The sequence below is a fragment of the Zosterops lateralis genome, assembly GCF_965231275.1.
Source record: "Zosterops lateralis genome assembly, chromosome: 6".
Taxonomy (NCBI): Eukaryota; Metazoa; Chordata; class Aves; order Passeriformes; family Zosteropidae; genus Zosterops; species Zosterops lateralis.
Window position 1 is genome coordinate 15,406,357 of NC_139761.1, and position 24,512 is coordinate 15,430,868.

A 24,512-nucleotide genomic window follows, 5' to 3' on the forward strand; every position below is an offset into this window, starting at 1 on the left:
AGCCTGCATAAGTTAGGACAATGTACACTTAAGCCTATGGCTATTTCTACTTTGAAATGCAATAATAGTCTTGGTGCATTAAGTGTGGTGTGCTCTGCAACCCATCCACCTTCTGCTTATGCTTCTGCCTCACAGACAGACTTGTAAAAGCACACCTAGTACACACAACTGTGGCTTGCTGTAGGAGACATGGCTCAGGTGGGTCTACACTGCTTGTGAGAGCTCCTGGCATAAAAGAGTAGTGAATATGGATGAACAATGTAGAAGCAGCCACTACGTCTGAGGCCCATCATTTCAGAGTGAAATGTTTGCTGATTCAACTTGCAAGCAGTAGCTATCTGATCTGTAGCCCTGGCAACGTATGATTCAGTAAGTTTAAATGGCTGATTAAAAAGAAGTGCTTCCCTTAAGTAAATAAAACATCCTTAATCTGGGTAACATTTCAACTAAAAGCAGACAGCAAAACAATCTCAATCGCTTAAGAATTTTTAGTTTGCAAAGCAAAGAGAGAGGCAGTGTCTTCATTCTATCCCTGGAAGGGTTTTTTTAGGTAATATGCTGATTAGTCTGTCAACACACTTAGTCTGCATTCCTAGTAGATAACGAAATATCACGTTTTCTCACTGGCCAAAGGACAATGATTGGATCAATGACTGGATCATTGAAAAATATTTTATGTCCTTTTCTGCTATCCTTTGCAGTCTCATGGTATAGATTTTCAGCAGCTTTTAGAGCTCTCAAATCAGAAGAACAAACCCCATTTTCTTGGACAGCACTGTGGGACACAAATACATTTTAAAAACTTGACTCCAGTTGTGAATGATTCAAGATTTGAAAATCTGTTCCATTTTCTCTGTTTCCTCAGACAGAAAGAGTTGCAGAGTATTTCAGATAGAGGATTAGTCAATTCTTCATAGTACTTTAAAGGCATTAGGCAGCATTAAGTACAAACTACTTTAAAATTTAAAAAAATCAACACTTTTGAACAGAATTCAGCAGTTCAAGTAATACAGTATGGAAAATATCAGCATAGCTTTGTACAATTATGATTAGTTTGTACCCACCCTTAAAATACCTCTTACCTTGTGGCAGAAGAACATCAATCAACCATTCACTGTGATCCCTGTAAAAATGTATATATAATTAGCTTTTTAAAATATATATTTTTATATATATATATATTTATACATATAGATTTATTTTTGCACAGAGGAAATTTAGATAAATCAATGTGGTAGGAATGCCATTATTCTGAAGCTGCTTTTTTCAAATGTAGTCTTATAAATTGTGGACTGGTTTATATTACATCTCTTTGTTGCGCTGTTTTACTGTAAAATGCCACTTTGATGATGTTGATCACCATGTTCAAGGTTTTCAAAAATTACTTTCGAGACCTAAATTTATCAAATTAAAAGAGAGTGTGCTCTGGAAGTCTGACAGCTAAGAAATCATAGTGAAGAATAACAGGTGAATGTAGAAAAGAAACCAAAGTACCAGTACTGTTTTCTGTGAGTGTCCTTAGAAGCTATGCTTCTCCCAAATTCAATTACTTTTTTCTTGCAGCTTTAACTCAATGATGACTTAAAAACCTAAGGTGAGATGTAATTGCTTTTCCCACAGCCAGTATGATTTAAAGTTGTCTGAAACTGAGGAGAAAAACACTCCTTTAGGTTCTGAACTACCTGTAACCCTGTCCATTTGAAGAAATGACTGGCACTGACTCTAAGTACTAGTAGATTTTGTATACTAATGCAAACCAAAGCAGCAATTTAAAGGTAACAAAGACAACCATAAATGCAAACAAAGTGAAGTTATTCTATCTCAGGGCATATTCCTTCCAAGTACTGGCCAATTCTGGATCAATTCCTTTGATCTCTGCTGCTTCATGGTATATTTTAGAGACTAATCTGAAATACATTTTACAAAACATTAATGAAAGCTCAGTAAAAGAACCTTCAGTGTAATGTTCTGTTTTAAATGACAACTAATAGACGAGGACAAAAAGCATTTCATAAGCATATGCTGGTTCATTAATGAGGGTTCCCTATCATAGTCAATGCATCCCACAGTATCTATTCTTTCAGAGATCTCAAATTAAAAGCTCTGTTTAAGGTAGGTGCAAATGCTGATCACGTGGGGTAAATATCTGTAATCCTTATTCATATTGAGTGGCAGTGTGCTCCACATATTTCAACAGGTTTATGTATATGAATTATATGCTAATCATACTGCAAAAAAGCAAAACTCCAAAGTTCTGAACTCTGGAGTCTGACAATATTAATCATTTTCCAGCTCTTGGTTTACCTACCCTGCAATTCTTTGGCTGCATTCTTCACAAAGATATAGGGGAGGTGGCTTATCACCCAAAGCCACAGACAGGGATGGGTCAATGCACATCTGAAACATGGAGAAGTAAAAGGATTAACATCTTTGTTCACTGAAGGTGGCTGAAAAAGTTCAACATGTCAATGCTAGGACATAAAATATAACACAACTTTGATATGTGCTAGGAGCATTTAGTATTCTGAAAGAAAATATTCAGCATGTAGCCTACAAGATTTCAAACTATTTATAACAAAGATAGGGATGTGAGAGTCTGTAAAAAAATAGGACATATTTCAGTGCCAATATTATTCCTGTCTGAAAGACAAGTACATTTTGTTATATCACATCACATATTCACTACACATTGTCACTTTTTTTTCCCCAAAGAGACAGAGGATCCATTGTTTAGGACAAGGTAATGGACAGGTCTAGATTTTTCTCTCTCAAAAATGCCTCTTCCAGCAAAATCTAATTTTCAGTCATCACAGTTTTTAAGTATAGAGCACAACTGCAGTGACAGAACAAAGACTCACAGTTCCCTTAGCAACAGAGGTCCAGACTTTGTCTTGCATTAGCTTTTATCCTTTCACATAAGTCAATTACAGAAAACAGTTACAGTTAACAGCCAGTTCCATACACATTTGTTCAAATGGTTTGTACTACTAAGGAAACACTCAACAGTAGTATGCATACACTATATTTTAACCACTCTGATCAAAATGTTTCCTACTCCATTTGAGTGCAAGACTTTATAAATAAAGACAAATACTTCTTTGAGTGTTTTTCATCTTTGTTGGCCAAATCATCTATTCAGAACAAAACAGGCTGCATTTTTCAGAGTGATGACTCATCAAATCTGGTTCTGTCAAAATTAGGCTAACATATCACTCAAAAATATTCAGGTGTTTAATCTGAAAAGCTTGACACTACTTTTTTAATATTTTGCTCTATTTTGTTATTAGCCTGAATCTAGGGACCATGAAGGAACACCTTTCAGGATTTTTCCTGTGAGAGAGGGATCATTGAGAATGATTGGAGTGGGCAAGAAGGTGGTCCTTTGCAGGACTTTTGAGGTAAGTATCATCATTATGTCCTATCACAGGCTGTGGAAAAGGCTCACAGAAGAACTGTGTGAATAAAGAAATTATATCAGTATACCAATTGATGCCAGAGAAATTGGCTGTACCTACCTCTTTAACTAGATAAAAATTAATTCATCACTACACCTAACTGTAGTATGCTCTGGACTTGGGTTGCTGTTCTTGCCTTTGTTATCAAATTGGTCTGTGAGCCTGGTCATACTCTTTTCATTTTTACTACGCATGTAAACAGCGAAGATACAATTTACCTCTCTCAAAGAGGGCTGCAGAAAAGGTAAGTAAAGTTTTATTGCTATTTGCTTTAGGACACATTCCAAGCAAAGGATCATAACCAGAGTAGGTGCATTGTATGAGCTCAATCAAGATGCCAAGGTGAACATGTGCCTACATAACTAAAATAATGTTTCCTGTATACAGTAATATTTGTGCACATATTTATACACACATACAACCTCAGGAAAACATTTACATGGATTAGCCAGGAGCCAGCTTAGAATTTTATGAAGTGCTCTACAACCATCACCATGTTTAATTTCAAGATTTCCTGCAGCAGTTGCAGGAAAAATCTCATTCTGCTTTAGGCAGCTGAAGAACAGATTCACAAAGGTGTGCCCCCCTTGGTATCAACAGGCTTTGCTGCTCCTATAGCATCTGCTTTTAGTCACCTGCACACCACCACAGCACATGGCTGGGGTGGAACTACAACCTCCCCTGCCCCAGACAGCTGGTTTGGTCCCCAGAAAACAGCAGTACCTTCACAGCTGGTTTGTTAATGGCATTGTGGCATTCAATGTGCTGGCAATGAATAGGATTCCAGGCTGCAAAACCAAAACATGGCTGATTAATAAACGAGAAGAGATATTTATATTCTTTGTGTCTAGTGGTCTCAATTGAGAATAAGATCCTCTTGTACTAAGTACTATACAAATATGAGTATGATACAAATAGCCATTCCTCAGGAATAATTACAATAATTATTAATAATTACAATAAACAACCTTGAACATACAGGCCTTCTGACTTATTTACAACATAATTAAATGAACCACAGATTCAGCAAGAAAATGGAAAAAGCAAGACACAGACATTCCTGTTGCAGACTCTTCTTGATCTCACCAGTTAATTGAAATAATTAACTGTCCTTCCACTCCAGGAGGAAGATGGTAGGAGTGGCTGAGAAAATTCAGTTACATTCCAGGCAAAATTAAAAATGATGCTATGACCAAGGAAAACTAGTCCAGTGACAGAAGGAGCCTTAGCTGTGTAATGACAGGAAGTAAACAACAAAGAGATGCTCAAATGGCATAACTTGGATGCTCTACAGGATTCCCTCAGGTCAAAATGTCATGCAACTGCAGAAAACATCATCCCATTCTGAGATATATTAGCAAAAACCTTATATATAAGAAAAAAATCCAGTCTATCCAGTGCTAGTAACAGTTCAAAAAGAATATTATCATGGTTACTTTACAGACCTGCTTGCATGGAAGAAGTGATGCAGAGCAGTACATGAAGAATTAATTTATTTTTTAAATAGTTAAGAAAACTTATCAACCCTCGAATGAAAGGCTTTAGAACAGATTAGACAAACTTCTACTGGCAGCCTTCAGGCTGCAGTGGGAGGGAGCCTTGAGTTGGTCTAGGGGTCTTCTAAGGTTTCTTCCAACCCTTCATTTTCATAATTTAAAATGTCACATTCTTGTTCAGAAATTTTAAAAGTGAACAAAATGTATGCCATACGACAGAGATTATTTGAAATAAATTGAGACAGACAAGCAGGAAAAGCAAGTGGTCAGTTGTTGCTGGACAGTCACCCCTGTAGCAGAACTGTCCCATCAGTATCTCTGAGGAGTCTGGCAGACAGAGGACTTTGTACCATCCACCTACTCCAGCTGCATTCCTGACTTTGTGCCCCATTTTCACCCTGCAACCAACCTTGAGAATTTATCCATTATACTAACTGCATCTGACATCACCTGACTTTTTTTGACAGTAACAGCCAGATAAGAAGTCTTAGCAACAGCAGCAGTGTTAGCAGCTGGCACAACAAAAGCGACCAAAGCAGTAATTGAAAGGAACATAAACCAGAACTATTGGGAGGCCCAGGCAGCAGTTTCACAGACTATTTGTTACAAACACAGTATTTATTTCTTCTCCTGTTCAGGCTTAATTAATATTGTGAGTAAGACAACTTATTTACTAGCAATGATCTGAGTATTTATTTTCCATAACATCTCTTGAAAATGAAGATAAATGGATATTGAATATTGTTATCAAAGTACAATTTATCAAACAAAAATGTCAAAATAAATCTTAGAACTGTAAAAATGGGACTTTAACACTTCACATAATTTATTTATTTTGGCCTATACCAAACCAGTTGCACTGACCTGTGTACTGCAGTCCTCTGTACTCACTGATAGCCCCAGGGGGCTTCAAATTGGGCCAGTAGTGAAATAACATTTGTACTGCTGGAGGTTTAACTTGAGATGGTCCATAGGCTATTACATATAGCAAATCCTAGGGAAAGACATGTACAAAATGTTTATTGTTGCAAGGTAAAATATACTGTACTTCTGTTCAAAGACAGCTGAACACACAAAGTTAATACATTTCGTGCCCTAAGAAGCTTCCTTTGTATTTGCTCTTAGAGACACATTAGATGACCAACTTCAATGCTTCTGAGTTTGATCTGAACATGCAATAGCAACCACCCACCCTACAGTGCACTAACAAAGCAAAATGAATTCTCTGTCTAGCCATGGAGCAAAGAAGTGAAATACAGATAAATACCAGATTCAGAGCAGATTCAGACAACACTGCAAATAGTTCGTATAAAAGTCTAGTCCCACATGAACTGAGAAGCCTGCTCATTATTAAAATTTCCACTCATTGGAGCCACAACCACACAGTACTTAGGGCTCTGTTCTATAAAACATGGAATTGCCTCTGTAAACTAAAAATTAGAGGGACCTTCCTCTTTATAATCCAGAGGGAGGATTGGATATAAAGATCATTTACAACTTCTTGGCATACAGTCAGTTCACTTTTCAAGCCATCTGGTTTTTATTACTACCCAATCACACTAATTTCCACGAAGTATATATGATCATAAACTTACTTTCCATACTTCTTGCTTATATTTCATGAGGCATTCCAATAATTGGCAGTGATACACTGAGAGAGAAAAGACAGTATGGAAACTCAGGTTACAAAAGTGATGTAATCAGTTCATTAGCTTTGCTTTGTCCATCCAAAACTCTAAGCCTCATTCAACTATTTTTTATTTTAAAGGGCTTGCTGAAGGATCAACACCCTGAGAGTCATCACAAAATATAAGAAACTGAATATTAGTAACTTCTTTCTGTCAAGAAATGCAAGAAGATGATTACCATGAGGGTACAGCTTTTTGCAGAGCAATGGAGATCTTTTTCAAACACATCTAGTTGAAAAATACCTACTGATTCACTAAAACTTTGTCCCTCTGTCACAGTGCAAATGGGCATCTTGTCATTCATCTTGAGGAAACAATGGAAGTAACATGTAACAATATATCATTCCCACATATACCAAAGGAGCCACTCTGTATCAAACAAACATGAGAGCCAAGTGAACTAATTTACATGCCTGACTTCCCAAAAACCACAGGGCAAAAATTTTTCTCTGATGATTTGAACACAGAAATCACAAAAAACAAAGGCAGAACATTTAATGAAAAAGCTTACTTTTGGAAGCAGCTTTTAAAAATGGTGTTCTGCTTTTGTTTACCTGTGTGAAGCACATTAGGAGGATGTGACACTCCTCACACAATGCAGTGTGGGGTTTCTCACACACACTCCATTTACCCATCCACATGGGTAAAGACAGGAGATAGTTGACAGCTGATGAGCATGCAATGTAACTGCTCACTGGGGTTAAATATTGTTTCAATTTGGTGATGTGATCCCAGTGGTTTCACAGGGACTGCGTCACTTTTGTTTAGATATTTGTAATTATATTTAACTTCATTATAGCTCCATTAAGCCTGCAGACAGCATTACCTGTCTTCTTTAGAAAGACAGTACCAGTTGTGAATTCAGTGATATTTGAATCATAGTTATAAGACAGTTACTATGAATTTCTGTAGTCAAGGTAAGTGGTACCTCTCTCCAACACTGACGTTATATATATCAATACTATATTCTGATGTCAAACATGAGTAGATCAAAGTCTCCAATCCTGGGCCAAATCCTATTTCCTCATCACAAAGAGATCTCTTATCTACATAATGATTATTTCCAGCATGATATTCAGAAATCTCAGTTTTGACTAAAAATAAATCATTTTTCATTCTGTCCCGGACAACGGCACAGTTTTTTTCCCATAATGAAAACTTCTCTGATTGCACTTGACAATACCTCCTGACTGATAGCTCCAGAATGAATGACACTATGTTGCATGTTTACACATACCTGGGTTCGATGTGTACTGCATTGCAATCATCAGCATTGATGATGCAGACAGATTAACATGTGCTGGAACACCTTCTCGTTTTGAAGATCCCACTTGAAAGAAAGGAAAAAATAAATAAATTTTCTACTGTAATAGGAAAATCAGGTGAGAATAGCATGTAACTGATTCCAACACATGCAGATAAAATTCCTAAGGTGCCATGTCATCAAAACAAAACAAAACAAAACAAATCTCAAAACCTAGAAACACTCCGTATTTCGGGTATTGTATTTTCTGGTAGAGAAAGAAGGCTCTGATCCACAGGGCACACACCTGGTTTTCCACATCAGTGCAATTTCATCCCTATAACTGCATCAACCATTTGCCTTCCCAGGCCCTCTCCTTCAGAACCCACAGATTGGTCAAATAACATCACTCGTACAGCCAAGTGCACCTAGGCCTTGGACTGTAGGAAGGCTAAAGAAGAACTGGAGGGTAAGGAGTCAGGAACAAATGGAAAGCCTGCTGCTGACGTGTGCCAAGGAAGGGCTGAGGCTGGTGATAGCTGCTGGTGTATGGTAAAGGGAGCATCTGACAAGAGCTCAGGTTACAGCTACATACCAGAAACATTAGTCCCATTGTTACGTGAACTGTGCTGAGATAATGATGAACAGCAGCACTCGGTATGTTTTACCTCACACAGAAAGTGGCTGGAGTTCCTCCTGGTCTCCCATGAAGTGGGTTACTATTAAATGGTATATATTTGGAAAAAAACCTGCAGAACTTTTACATGGCAACATGGCTCTGAAGGCAAGCTCCTACACAGAGATGCCACAAGTATTTTTCCACCCTCACAGCACTTTCCCAAGCCTGGCTGCCAGGACCCAAATACCAAGCATTTGGGATAGAAGCACAGAACTGTAGCTACCAGCTCAGTGAGCTGTTTTCATCCCTCCCATCTGGCTCTCCAACTGCTTAGACAATCTTTTGCATCCTCCCTTTTGGTTTGAATCAGAACTAAACACTAAGGGAAGGAAAGGTTCTGCACTTGCCTTGTAAAGGAGCATATAACTCCCAGCGGGGAAAGACAAGGAGACTAATTAAAAGAACACTCAAATAGAAATGAAGGAGGGAAGAGAAAATGAAGAATTTCTCCCTGTCTGTTCTCCACATGACACAACATTACTATGGCTCTCTTCACTGCACTTCATTCATATATTTTTGAATATTATCCACACAAATATGTGCCCCAAAATATTACAGAAAGGTGTATTTTTTTATGGATTTAAATTGAAAAATACTTGGCAGCTCTAATTGGGCAATTAAACATAGCCATCAGAAAAAAAGTAGGACACAGTACTAGATTGGTAAATTTAAAAAGCAGCAGACTGGTTTCATACAGAAATCTCACCAAAACTGATAGAGAAGAAAGCCAGCATGACAAATGCAAATGCAAGGATGCAATCTCTGTCAAGGGCAGTTGGGGAACAGCATCTATTTAAGTAAACCAAGGATTTGACTCAAGCAGTTATTCTGAGATACAGTTATACAGATCTGAGGACAGACAGGATAAGTCACCACCCTCAGCTGCTTTTTAACAGGTTACAGCAGTGGGAAAAGAAATTGCTTAATGCAACATTCTGTTCCTAACCCAAAGAGGACCTACAGCATATACATATGAAATATATATCTTAGCAATTTTGATATGCACACTCTCACTAGACATGTCAAAGTTAATAGAGAAAACCTCATTACAATGTATTAAAAATTAGTATTTTACATGGGAAAAATGAGGTCCAAGAGAGTTAGGGGACTTTACCAAGATCATTGACTTGTCAAATCAGAAAATACAGGTGATAATTTTGCATTAAATATTAATCTCAAAACACTGGACTATGCTTCCTTCAGCATCTTCTGCATGCTTAAATGACATTACTCTTGATCTCTGTACATAAGTTGTTCACGTTTTTCCATAAAGTTCAGGAACATAGAGGTTGCAAGGAGACATTCTCACAAAACCATAGAGTGGTTCATGTTAAAAGGGATCTCTGGTGATCATCTTGACCAACCCCTCTGCTCAAAGAAAGGCAATGAGAGCAGGTACCCACGGCAAATTATGTTTATAGCATCTACTAGAATGGAGAATCTGCAACTGCTCTGGCAAACTGTTCTGGTGTTTGGTCACATACAGTAAAAGGCTTGTTGGTTAAACTGACCTAATATCCACCCTAATGATTCTCTCTGTAGAAAATAGTTATGTTTCTCATTACTGCTCAAGCCCTATCAAGCTTTTTCTCAGGTACATGGACAAGAATTGAGAACACACCTCAAGATCCACACTGGGCAGGGACTATGAAGTTAAGTAATCACGTGACATCTTCATGGAGGGGACGTAAAAACAAAAAAGAGGAAAAAAGGCAGGGACCATCAGATCCAGTCCTAACTCTTATGGATAGGAGACATTACAGGCATAGCTATTTAGTACAGAACTTAGAGAGAAAGTGCCAAGAAGACAAGAAAGGGAGAAAATCAGAAATTCACCACAACATTACCACATATAGAAAAAATCATACTTGTACATCCAGATATAGTCCAGATGCAAAAATTATGCATGTTGCTATTGCATCTATTATTTCAGGAGGAGTTTGCCCACTGATTCTGTATTCAAAACTCCCACTCCTGGCACTGAAAGTTCTGAATCTGAAAACAGTGATTTCTTAAATAAACGTCACACTTTAAATGAAGGAAGAATTCACACCAAAACACAGCATAATAAATAAATAAAAATTATAGACATATTTCCCTTTGAAAAATAGCCACATGAAATTGCTTTATGTATGTAAGTAGATTGATGTTCCATTACAATTCAATGACAGATCAAACTTTGACTCGTACAGTCTGATACTATTATATGCCAAGACAAAAACAATACTTGATTGAGTTCTACTTACATATAGCCATAGGCAGAAAAGATGTGCTGAGATACTCTATAATATCCTTGTGCAGAAATGGAGGAAAGGTAGCTAATGTTGAGATCATTGTATATGGTAAAGTACTCAAAATATCATCACTGAGAAAAGGAAGTAAGCATGTAGTAGTGTAAAAAATTGATTGCCCAAGATCTGTTGAATAAAATTAAAGAAATATAGAATCATTACAATGAAAATGTAATTATGACTATGTACTTTCTTGTTTACAAAACTAAAAAATAAATTATGTTTAAATTCCAGCTTTCCTCTCAAAGTTATTTGGGTAGTTAATCACTGTAGACAAGTGAGTTCACCCTCAATTTTTAAGTCCCTCCTAAAGAGAGGGAAACAGCTGTTGAACACAACTCTGAAGAGTGTGAAGGAAATATCAAAGCTACAGCCCATAAAATAATCAGTTAAAATCAATGTTGATTTTAATAATACAGTGATATATGTATAATGACTTGAATTTAAGCAGAGATGTTATTAGAATCAGAATTGGAAATGCACATTGTATTGAAGGCCAGATTTTGCAAAAAGCATTCCAGTCTTTATCAGTCATATTAAAATAAGAAGTTTATCTTCATTACCCTCAAGAGTTCTGCAAAGTACCTCACATATATTGACTACAGGAAGTGTCACTGTGTTTTTCAAATCACATGTGATTCAACAACAGATTTCCAGGGAAATCATTGAGGCCAAAAGTGGTCAGAGATTAAAAGAATAGGAATATTTATCAAGATTTTCTATACTTATTCTAATAAATCATATTGTAACTCTTTGGAAAGGATACTTAATATCTATGCAATATTTTAAGATCCAAAGAGAAGGAACAGTTTATTGTGTATCTGGGCACAGTGGAATAACCTTTATACTCTCTCCCAAAGGAGAGCTGGTGCCCAGAACCCTTTGACAAAGGTTGCAGCACCCAATGAACTCTGAATATGAACCTGCACAATAATCCAAAGACATCAGAAGGCCTTCATCCTGCCTTTGTTCATTATTTCCCAGTTTAAGTACATTACACAGGCCTTCAGTCTCACCTGCACAACTGATATGATTTAAAATTGTCTCTGTAAAGTGCAGAGAGATCTTCAGCTCTAACCATCCTGGGTCATAGAAAAATTAAAACTGGCATTCCATTTCTGTGGTTCTGGCCAGTCTTGTATACAAGAGTCTAACCAGACCCTCAACGCTACAGAGTTCTCTCTTGCAATACATATTCACCAGCTAAATACAGTCTTTTACAGTCTTGGATTGGGCCAAAGCTCAGGATTGCCTTGCACAGCAGTTGTACTTACCAAACAACAGGGATTTTCTGATTAAAAAAATACATATTTCTTTTAATTAACTACTAAGCTGAGGAAGAAATAAATAACAAGTTGTATTGCAAAATTTAATTCTCCACACAAAACCTGTACAAAACCATACAAAATAGCAAGTGATCTCCCCTTGCCCCAAGCATGAGTCAACCAAATTTTTCCTGGCACATATTTATCTAAAATGTTCCTAAAAACCTGCAAGACAGTTCACTCCTTCTCCTGTCAATTCATCCTAATGCTTAATCATCTTAATCATATAAAGATCTTTTTTATTTAAAAAATTTCAATTGCTGCTATTTAAGTGTATAACTTCTTATTCTGATCAACTATAACCACAAATAGATTGGTTTCATTTACTTCTCCTCACAGCAACCTTTACATATTTTTATATGATAATCACATCTCCGTTCCATTTTTCTCTAAGCTGGATAAACCAAATTTTTTATGTTTTTCTCTCACTGTTCATGATTTCTAGACCTCAAATCATTCTTGTGTTTTCCTGGACTCTTCACAAATAGTCCATGTTTCTCTTGAAGCTAAATAGACAAATCTGAAAATTTTACTCCAGGTGAGGCTTTGCTAGAGCTGTAAGAACAATAAACATAATGCTTTGGGTGTCTCATACATTAAAAAAAATGTTTACACATTGCTAGAATAATATTATATTTTAGTGGCTTATGGTCTTCTCTGATCTACTGTTAACACCCAGAGCTCTCTGCAGTACAGCTTCCAAGCTAGTATTGCCTCTATTTCCTTTAATTTCTCTCTTAAGCATAGTATTTTACATTTCTCCTTTGGAGAGGCTTCAAAACAGAATGCAACTTGCCAGAATTACTTGAGTCACATATCTTTCACACAATGCACATGCTAGCAACTACCTTGATAACACTTGTAAATCCAAATTCTATCAGGTAAGTAAAAAATTTAAAATATTTAGTAACACTAGACCCAGCGCAGACTCCTGTAAGATTTCCCAGTGGTATACCCTTCCAGCTGCCAAGCCACTGGTAATTACTCCTAGATTGTTTTCCTTACTCAAGTGGGGACCATGCCCCAGGATTGCCTATTAGGATGTAAAATGACACAGCAACAAAAATGTGATAAAGACAGGAAAACCACACAAGGAGAACCACTGTGTTACCATAAGAAAAAAAATTACGTTTGCCCAGTGTTATTTGTTCTTTACAGGTCTCCATTGATTGTTAATTATTACCATGTTATCTATTTAGGAAAATACTTTTTTTGACAATTAACTCCACCATTTCTAAGAATTGAAGTTAAATCAACAGGTCTGTATCTTGCTGTGGGTCCTGCTTTTGCAAGATCATACCATTTCCTAGTGCAGCAGTCTTGGATTCAAACATACTGCTGCCAGCTCAAAGGGAATTCAGCACGTAACAGAAACAACTTTCCCCCTGAAGAATTTCAGCAGCATTATCAGATAGGCAACCTCTTCCTATACTGAACTATATAAGTAATACATCATGATACCACAGTGGAATATTGGCTAATACACAGGGAGAATACTGGGCTACTGAATCCCAGTATGGAAAAGCTAGAAGACTAACAAGCCAGACAAATGCAGAGCAGAACTTGAGGAAAACAATACAAACACAACACAGCCACAAAAACTCCTTGTAGCTAATTTAAAACATAAGACAATACTGTTTTTCTCTGAGTCAGACAGAGATGCTGCTATCTTTTTTACACAGGAGTATTTTAAAGCCATCTCAAAGCACAATTACCATGTTTTTTTCTTCAATTAGATATAGACTCTATTCTGTGTAGAGATGGACCTTCACCAGAACACTCAATCTGTGTATTTCTTATAGGCCAGATACACCTTTGCAAGCTCTTTTTGAGTTTTTAAGAGACCCAACCCAAAAAGACAGTCGCAAGTTATCCCAGCAGATTCAAGTTAAAAATCTGGGTATTTTTACACCCGTCCATCTAATTTTTGTAACATACCATTGTATTTTAGTTACATACCACCAGCACATCAGTAAAAATCAGACAACCTCAGAATTCAAACCCAAATCCACATTTAGCAAAAAAGCATCCTTTATTTAAGAAAGTCAAACAGAACACTTGGATACAAATGCATCCCAGGAGATTTGAAATCCAGATCCAGGTCAGTTTAGGCCCATCTCTTCTACTGGATATATGCATCACTCATGGATTCACAGCACTGGAATCATTCAAGGGCCTGCTTACCATGTTGCCCATGTTGTAGCAAGGGAACTAGATCCAGTAGTGTCACCAGTGTCACGTAAAGTCCTTGATAGTCCAAAGATGGGTAGTCTGATAACTGAGCATCACGACTTTGCTGGCCACGTTCAGATGGAGCATCTCGCAGGACGCTGTAAAGGAGGGAGCGAGTAACAGTAGGGTTGATGGAACTGACCTGTGGTCTTAGAGATGGGGTGAGTGGGAATGGCACAGGAAAAAGACACATGGTCATGGGCACTGTCAAATTGGAGGCATCTTGATTCTCCTTCTTCCCTGTGCGGGACAAAATGCTGTTGGGGGGACAAAGAAAAAAAAGAGACAACAAAGACACAAAGAACAGCACATTACATTGAAATGACACTATAAAACAAATAATAAAAGACCAGATACATCCCACATAAGATGCAATCACTACTGAAACCAGCACGTCTACAAATCTAGCAATCATTTACTTCCATGCTTTGAGATAAGAGAATTAGAAATTGATATCTAAGAAAATTTCATTGCATCTCATGTGTTATCTGGTTCATAAGGAGCAAAAATATAAAAATGCATGTTTCAGTGCCCTACCCATGTTTCACAGTTAAGAAAAATTCTAAGACTTAAAAGTGTTTAGCTGTGTCAAAACAGGCTGGTATTTTGCTCTGAGATTCTGAGTATTTTGAGAGATTTATTTTTTCCCCCCTATAATCTTTTGAGCCAACTAACTGAAAACATGCAAAATATAGGTGTGGCACTTGCAGAAACATGTTTTAGCAAAGAATAAACATGTGTGTTTGTTAAGATAGTCTTAAAAATCACATGTTTATTGCATTAAAATAATGTCTGTATGTATTTTATGATACTGTTTCATGACCACTCACTCAGTATCATTTGAGATAATGAAGTTTAAACAGGCACATGGATTTAGAAATAATATAATATTTCTAAAATGTTAACTAAACTACATTTGGAAAAGTCATAAAATAATATATAGTAGATGGTCTTTAGCATATGTTTGTGAGCTAATGATAATGGTTGTTTATGTGTGTTTTTAATTTTGCCCATGTTTAGGGAGGAAACATTCTGCTTTATGAATACAAACACTCCTTGGGTAAATAGTTACCTTCAAAAATCTAAGGGCTAAGCAAGCAAGACCAATTATGTAACTGCAGATCAGACAGTATGTTACCATACACTCCTGCTGTTACTTACGTTATTATTCAACAAAACTCACTATAAACTAAAGGAGAGATAATTTCAAAAAATAGAAAGAATTTAGTGGGAATCAAATAGAGACTATACGTCAATCAGCTTGTTATGTAGTTTTAAAAATGTTGCAAACATGGTTGTAAACATGGTAATCTAATTTATTTTAAAAAATAAACCCCAGTATTTTAAATAGAAATAAATTGTCACTTAAGCAGTGTTATATTTTAGTTATCAAGCAATTAGAGGGTTAGCTCATAATCTCCATATGTGCCTATAAAATATAATACACCTTTAAAATATATTAACCCACACACAATGTTTTTTCTTTTCCTTTTTAAAGCACCTTTTTGCACCTCTCAGTCACTGGGATTTCCAAAAGCAGTTGCTGTTGGTTTAACTCAGTTCCCACGGTCAGTGTTAAAACTTATAAAAGACAAGTCAATAGCACTAAGATTTCCACTGACTCATGTAGAGCAGAATTAAATCAAGAGACAGCACTTCCGGAAACCTCTCTTCTCTTGAACAGTACAGAAATCCCTACCATATAATCACCTCAGCAAATCTTACCTCCAAGTCAATTTAACAATTTACACAAGTAAGCCAAACTCTTGCTAAGGTGCCATAAATATAAAGCACTTTTACAAAAACAGTTCTTTGCCAAGTGGCTACTAACACATGGCTATTTGGCCACTATTACATCACCCTTGCAGTCAGAGATGACCAACACAGTCTGTCTTAAGAAACCTTTTTTTTCTTTTTTTTTTTTTTTTATTGTGCCTTACATATTTGGCAGATTATTTTGGTTTCTGTTACCCAATGTCCAGTAAAAAAAACATGATCACTGTCACAGTGGTGTTTATGAAATTGTATCAGAACATTACCTAAGATCTAGTTTGACTTTAAAAAAGAATTATCAGAGTGCTGATTCCTTTTAATTTGCTTGATGTTCATTTGCCATATTTTTCAGCTTATGCTTAGAGATATGAGGGTACTACACTATATCCCTCTCCTGTCTACAAGAGATAATACCAATTACCCATCTCTTTACTTGCCAAAACATCACTCCAACTGCACTTATTTTCAGAAATGATATTAATTTATTTTTTTTTTTTACACTGAGCTACAGGCTCAGCTCTGGATTAGATGCCAAAGGACACTTATTGTATCTTGAACTGAAAATCTAGCAAGTCCCTTAAGACCAAGATACAATGACTGCAGTTTGCTTCTGGTTCAATTCAAACCAAGTACTGAGAATTTGGAGTATCTGCAAATCTTGACTCCATACTGAACTTGCACTGCAATAAGGGGCAAAGCTACCAAGGCTTATGTCAAGATGTGTATATCTTTGCTGCAGATCTATCCCAAAATTACTGCCTTCTTGGAAAGGTTTCCTACAATGCCTACAAGTGAAATTACATCTCACCAAGGCAGCAAAACAAGCTTGACCATTAATTAGCCACCAAGGCATTTATAACCATGCCTCACAATAAGTATTTTACTTAGAAATACATATGGAGAATTTTCTTCAAGAAAATGTGAAGGAATAAGCTTTTCTGTGAGATGTTTATTAAGCCTTAGATCATTCCTCAAATGAGGGAGAAATTACTGAAAATGAGTAGGGCATGAAACAAATTCATGCTGTAATGTAAAGAAATGCTTTTCCCAAAGAGAAAATTAAAGAAGAACTAAATGAATCAATGTGTTATGCATTGTGTATGGTGATTTTATGTGATGTTTGTTATAGAAATAAGGAATTTATTTTTTTCAGTCATTCCACATCAGTTCCCCCCACCCCTGAGTTTGTAATTTATGGAGGCTGCATACAGAGCAAAGGAGCAAATTAATCTCTTGTGCAATCCATCTTTAGCCAGCAAAATGATACCACATATGAATGTGACTCAAAACAGTGGGTAGAGCCCACTGAAAAGAACAGAGTCAGCGTGTCCATAATATGGAAAGGTAAAAGTGTAATAAACAGCAAAATCTACTATAAAACCCAATCATTATGTGGAATTTCTCTGACAATTCCTTCATTATTTCTATGACTACACATGTTCATCCAGAATTGTTTGTCCCTAACAGCCCAAATTCATTGCATATGCTCTGTGTTAAGCCAGAAAGATTATTCTCCACCATGTACTTCTATCACTGATGTTAACCCTTGAGCAATGGAGTCTCAGTGTAGGAGGCAGAAAGGAGACTCAGCATGCAAAATATTCAAAGAAATTTTTGAACACGCTCTTCAGAAAGGTTCTTAACCAGTCTGTTTAGTTTTAGGATAAATCTTGCAGAGATCTGCACACAGTGGGTGGGAGTTTCCTTCTTTCCATCTGCCACACTAAATACAGGGTGTGTTGTTTTGCTTTTTTATCCATCTTTTTTCTTAGTATCAGCAAGTGTAGAAACTCATACTGGTTCAACCATGGCAATCAGTCCTTGACCCACAGTTCAAACTCCCCAGTTACAGGGATTTAGAATGTGAATTTGATCTTGCTGAGTATCAGAACTCAGTCCACTTAAATTTAGATCCAAGTCCTGGCATTAATTTCTCATACCCTTTCAGTTCTGAGGCTGATCAGATCCCAGATCATGAAGGACAAAGCCATTTGTGTAGATGTGTGTGTCAGATATGAGTATCACTTCTGCCCCATGGGGTTCATCATTATCACCAAGAGGATTTTGGTTCAGTCCCCTTCTGAACATGAAATAAAACAAATGGAGTTGCTCGATTGTGCAATTGCTGCCCTGATTTCTGATCTGCTCTCATAGTTACTAAGGACAAAACCTTTTCAGTAAGCCCAGGAACATCACTGCCCCTGAGTGTGAAGAATTTGTCAACAGGACAGGTCAGCTGTACTGTTTAGAAAGAAGAAGACACAGAGTGGTGTAAAAATGCTTTCTTTAAGCAGCACATTCTAAATCTAAATTCTAAATCTATCCTGACCCAGCGAACTTCTGACCAAAAAGAAACATATCTCATTATAGCACTTGGTTGCTACAGCTAAAAGAGAAAACATTCAGAATCAAGTCCAACTTTCTTGTTCTAACAGCTTAAAGGCTCACAGTATTTAAGCAAAAGCTCTCTTGTCATAAATAATCTTACTTAAATGCAATTTAAGTGTGTGTTGTACAAATAGTCCATCTTAACAGCCTGAGGTGTGAACAGAGACACATTTCAGAAGTATCTTGAGTGACTCTGAACATTTTTCCCACTGCTCAATACAATGAGACAAAATTTAATTTATAAACCTTCAAACAAAAGGTCCTACTTGCTGCTCTAAGATTCTTCAACAGTCTAAATGAAGAGAGAAACAAACAGTTCTGCTCCTGAAATTTTCAAAAGTAAACAGGAGGTTTCAAGTTTGCTGTGAACAGGTGTTCCACTAAAAATTATTTCTGAGTGTCTCTCCTTATAAACAAGGTCAAGAAAATTTTGATGTATCCCAGGCTCTTTGAATGTTAGAATGAACTGTTCTCATTCTCTCAAGTTTAAATTCTTGCTTCTCAACTTGTATACATCATAGGATTATATGTACAAATATATGGGTAAACTGTATTTTGTTAATGTTTCCTCTTCAAATAAGGCAAATAGCTTAATTTCCAAACTACCTTCTGACAGCAGGGACAATCTTTCCAGGTATAAATTAGGGAGCTATGCACAGAAATGTAATTTGAACTGCATTTTTCTGGATGTGAAAACTACTGCCAGTCAAAACCAGCAGGTAAAAGTCCTTCTTCATGGTCAAAAGCCATTCTAAAAACAGATTGGAAATATGAATCCACTAGGCAGCACTGTGGAATGTACATTATTCCCAATAAAGTCTCACATTTTTTCAGGAAGACAAGAGGTAGTATTTCCTATTCATAATTTATTCTGTATTCATGTGCTATTTAGCTCTATATATTATTACTAAACATTAGACTAAGTCAAAAACGGTGGGTCAGAACAATCCTGATGTGTTGCTGCCATCCAAATCCAGATCTGTATGCAAACTTTGTGTCTCCTCCTGTTGCTCTAAGGGACTGAACCAGAACCCAGGACAGGTGAACCACGGCACAGAAAGAACCCAGTTCTGCTGGCTCGTCTGGCTCGTCACTCCAGGACTCTGAGGCATCAGAACTGCCAAGGAGCTCATGATCACACACATCTAAAACTCTCTAGGTCACAAACTCCTTTCTTCACAAGTTCAGCATTTTTGTGCCTTCAGCTAAGTCTCAGGAGGGCCAAGCAAATGCATAATCAACCAAGTTTATTCTAGAATCAGTCACTCAATAAGGGGGCTTAACTGGGCAAATTGGGCAACAGCCACTGAAGAGATTCGTTCATACCATGTTTTTCTTAAATTATGCTTTGACTCTTTTTGGCTGACCATTGATCCATTAAATCTGGCAACCAATTCAAAGCCAATCAATACCCCCTACAATTCTTTAGCTCTTTTTTCTTCAAGAGCATTAGTCAAAACTTACCTCAATAACGTCTGAGAAAAGTATTTCAGAGTATTTGCAATGTCAGTTCCAGAGGGCACAGGGTATATGTTGTGGAGAACCCGGTTGTGGTATTCTTGAAGGTAACGGATTTTGGAAGCAACTACATGAAAGACAAAAAAGACAAACACAAAAACTTTCATTTAGGTTTTTTGCAGACCTTGACAGAATCCTGTCTGTTTCTTCCATTTGTCTCTTTTTTTTTTTCAAGTATTAAACTCAACAACAGAAAAAATCTCTCTGTTCCTTCTGTCCTGACTGAAAAAAGTGTAAAAGTGCCAGGGAGAACACATGGAAGTGAATTTCTGCATCTGTATTAGGCAAACTTAATGCTAGCAAATTAAAAAATATATATTATCACTCTGCACTTCTTCCATGTCTCTAAGCATCTCAAGATTCATCTATAATGAATGAGTCATTGGATCACAGGAGGTTCATGTGAGACAGATAAGTATTTCTTCAGCCAAAGCAGAAATATAAGCTAAGACAGAGAGACTTTACATGATTTACTGTGAGCCATAAATTTACTCTATGCAATGAACTAAAGATATGAAAAGAGTGAAATCTGCTGTTTATTTGTCTTAGAAAGTGTGATCAAGCAGATAAGGGGATTTCAAAGAGCAGTAGGAGGTGTACACCTTCACTGAAACCAATTTTTGTTGCATTACAAGTAGCAGTGGGTTTATTTTCTAATAGGAATCCTTGTTCAGTATTGGGAAAAAAGTGATTACCCTCTCTAGATGCTTTGCCTTATATTGCCTATACAGCACAAGACAGTCTCATGTAGAGACACCCACACACACACAACTCTCCTTGCTCCACTCAGATTAATCAGCTCTGCTGAGAGAGAGTGCATTGGCTGGGGCAGAGGGCTGCTCAGCTGTGCTGCACTGCAGACACAGCCTCATGAAAGCACAGCTGCCTGGGAACTCTTCATCATGTTAAAAGTGCACCAAGACTGTAACAGGCTGGTAAAAGGGGAGATGCCTCTGAATTCCTTCAGCCCATAAGCATATGGATTATAACAGTCTGTCACTAGACCAAGATATACCTTGCTCCCATACAGGGCTCCTTCAGTGTGGAAGATAAATCATTCTTCCTAAACAAGCAATTAGTCAATATTTTGTTTTATTCTCATGGTCAAATGGCATTTATTAAGGAACGAATACCATTAAATCCTCCACTGAACAGAAAGGTACTAACTACCTGAGAGACATCACTATGCCTCTTACTGCTGAGATAGCTGAACAGCTCATGAATTTTTAGATTTTTTTCTGTGCCACCGGCAAATTGAATGAGAAGGGATGACACTGTATCCATATTGCAGAAAAAGACTGATGGACAGACACTAAAAGCAAAGTGTCTGCAAATACTGTTGGAGGCTCAGCTTTAGATACTGAGAGCCATTTTGCCACTATAGGTAACAGTACACACTGGACTTGCACCTCTAGAAAACAAAAAACTCCCTGAGTGATCAGCCACACAACAAATGAGTTTTGACAATTTCAAGTTAATTATCCATAAAATGAGGAATACACAAATAATCATCAAAAGAGGAATATTGGTTTTTTTGAAGGCATGACAAGAAATCCAGCACCCAACAAGGTCATTCATTTCTTGTTGTAAGGACAGCATTCCCCAGTTCCTGCAGCAAGTGAAGCTTCTAGAGACATAAGTCTCCCTCCCTCATGGTATAACCTGGCTTCATCACAAGGAGAAAGCCCATCAGTGACTGAAGGGCTGGGGTCTATGTGAAACCAGCAAGCAAAAATGCAACCAGGGACACTGTCACAATGCATGTGCAAAAGCAACAGACTAAAAATGCATAAGCATCTTTAGTTATATTTCCTCATCTTTAAGTCTTTTATTTCACAAATTTCTTTTAAGGTGACATTAAAGAATAACTAAAAATCAATTATTACTTTTTCCCCTCCCCCTCAAACAATTGAAAACAGAAGTTTTGTCACATGGACTCAGATCACCTCAGGATAGGTGGGAGCAAGATCAGAGCCTTTCAGGCCATCAGGGAGGCCTGTGGCACACAAACTGTGCTGTGCAGGAGGTTGTCCTGTGTGACAGCAGCCACAACTGGCTCCCTGTACAGCCCCCAACCACTGGGGTAGGAACATCTGGGCAGGATGTGTCTCACTCCACATTACAGAGGCTGACTAGAGCAGACTGTTTTCCAAGACTGTTTTCCCCCTCTCATCTCACATCTCATTCTTTCTGCCCACTAATCTCAGTTTTAGTCCCAGATTTGCAGGCTGTCTCATCAGATTATTAAAAGGTAGACATTTCTTTTAACTGTCATAAAAACTAGTCTAGTTTCTAGATTAAGAAAGCAATCACTTCTTCAATGTATTTTGTGATGTTACTTTCTCTGGTTGGGGGAAAAAAAGTATAAAACTAAATATATTTGTAAAGGACACAGACATGAAAGACAGTACCGAACTAAGAACAATTCACAGCAAGGTGCACAGATTACTGTGGCTGCTATGGTTTGCTGTCAGATATCAGTAAATTAAAAGGACTCACAAAATGCCAAAGATTATTACAGAATTCAAATCTAGATGTATTTCAGACAGCTGTGTTCCTCCCTACAGTTACTAACTTCCAATAAAGGGCACGGGGCGATTCAAGTGATCTAGAATCACTTGAATCACCTTTTTAAAAAAATAAAGATGGAAATCTATTTGTATTAATTGACATTGTTGTGCAATTATATCAGGCCAAATATCAAAAGAGAAAACTTGTTTATAAAGCCTAAATATAAACATTAGCTTTAGGCTAAATATTTCAGCCTCACTTCTCAGTTCTGTTTCCCAAAACTCTGTTCATTTCAGCACAGCCTCCCAAAGAGATTTCTGAAGGAAAGCCCCAGAGCAAAAGCTTTGCCAGCTTTCAAGTTACAGCAAGTGTGTGAACCCAATTTTCTGAGTTTCTGAGTACCCAGAGACACACTTCAAAAAGTGATGTCACCCTGTGGAAGTACTTGGCCACTGCCATAGGGTCATCACCAAAAACAAATAGGTATCTCTCTAGCATCTACCTCACTTAGATCTCACCTACTATCACCTTAGACCTCACTAAATTCCTCACCCTCCATGTAAGCACTGACTGAACCAAGAGTGAAACCATTAGGAGTCCTCCAAGAGGGCTTTGGCTGCTCCACTGTCCTGGAGGGGAACAGAGCAGGCATCAGGCATTCCCGGGACATTACTTACCACAACTAAACACTAATTTGTGCTTTTTAAGGTGAAAAATAATTAATTTTCTTTGAATACAACAGAACACCTCAGGCATGCTGCAAAGAGTCAAATGATGAAAGTCACTGTCGATACATCTGGTATGCAATACAAGATGTGTGTGATCACAAAAAAGAGAAGCTTCTCCAGGCAACTTCCCAGACTGACACCATTTTACCTGTTGTTCAGAGAACCTGCCCAAGAGCTGTGGGATTCATGTTTAGACCAGCACATCTTCTGTTCCAGTCAGTGTGATTCCTCAGTAGTAGTGTTTCACTGATGCTCTTGGCAAACTGAGATTCATTACGACTTGTAACTTGAGTCCTTCCCAAGACATTCTGGTCCCAAGACATGCCTGTCACTCAGTGAGGGCAGAAGCAACAACAGCAACAGCTGGGGTTTGAAAGTTTGACTGGTAGCGATGTATGCACACCAACACATCCTTGTCAGAGTCCATTACTCAAAAATTGCTGGTGAGGGAATCTTGAAGTTATGCAGAAACAAAGACATTTGGTAATGCCACAAGAACTAATCAGGGAAGCAGCCTTGTTAAAAAAAAAATACATTCAGCAGGTTAGAATGAACAGGATATGTCTATTAACCAAATTCTCTTCCTGGAGTATCATGAAAAGGAACATCAGAAGGCAGAAAGAGCTGAAATCTGGACCTTAAGTAAATCTTAAAATAGAAAGCAATAGGGATATGGCAGGCCTAGACATAGTGTCTTGAAAAATACGAAAGGAGGAAAAGGAAAAATAGTCAATGATAAAATATGACAGAGAAGCTCAAACAGAGCAGACCAAAAGCATTAGGAATGGAGGAACAGAGAAGGCAGAATAGAAAAGGAAGAAAACACCACAGCCAGTGCTGGGACAAAAAGTAGCACAAATTCTTCCACATGGCAGTGTGAAGGAAGTGTAATTAATGTATAAGTATCACACAAAAGAGGAAACAACTACAGAACTCAGGTGGAAGGTGGGGAAGGCAGCAACAACAGAACGGTACAATCCAAACATTGCACAATTCAGGGCTTCTGCACAGTCTGCACATTGTGTCTCTATTTATGAGGCTAGAACTGCACCTTTACAGGAATGAATTAACACCTACATAATACTTTTAAAGCAAAATCATCCATCACTGTAAATAAGCAGTAAGCCCTAAAGGAAAAAAACACAGGTATTGTTTTTTGTTATATCAGTTCAGCATAGGCATAGT

General features: G+C 37.4%; 1 protein-coding gene across 2 annotated transcripts in view; it reads right to left on the minus strand.

Annotated features, from left to right (window-relative positions):
* Positions 1 to 24,512, minus strand: part of UNC79 (unc-79 homolog, NALCN channel complex subunit) — a gene marked incomplete at its 5' end in the record, with an annotated part of 106,278 nt that overhangs the window by 80,744 nt on the left and 1,022 nt on the right. For both annotated transcript variants that reach the window (XM_083864446.1, XM_083864445.1), the window contains 9 exons: positions 1,083 to 1,123; positions 2,309 to 2,397; positions 4,179 to 4,243; positions 5,816 to 5,945; positions 6,547 to 6,602; positions 7,877 to 7,969; positions 10,808 to 10,978; positions 14,362 to 14,666; positions 20,035 to 20,155. In XM_083864446.1, coding sequence (XP_083720572.1) covers positions 1,083 to 1,123; positions 2,309 to 2,397; positions 4,179 to 4,243; positions 5,816 to 5,945; positions 6,547 to 6,602; positions 7,877 to 7,969; positions 10,808 to 10,978; positions 14,362 to 14,666; positions 20,035 to 20,155 — 1,071 coding nt within the window. The remainder of the gene's footprint in view (positions 1 to 1,082; positions 1,124 to 2,308; positions 2,398 to 4,178; positions 4,244 to 5,815; positions 5,946 to 6,546; positions 6,603 to 7,876; positions 7,970 to 10,807; positions 10,979 to 14,361; positions 14,667 to 20,034; positions 20,156 to 24,512) is intronic.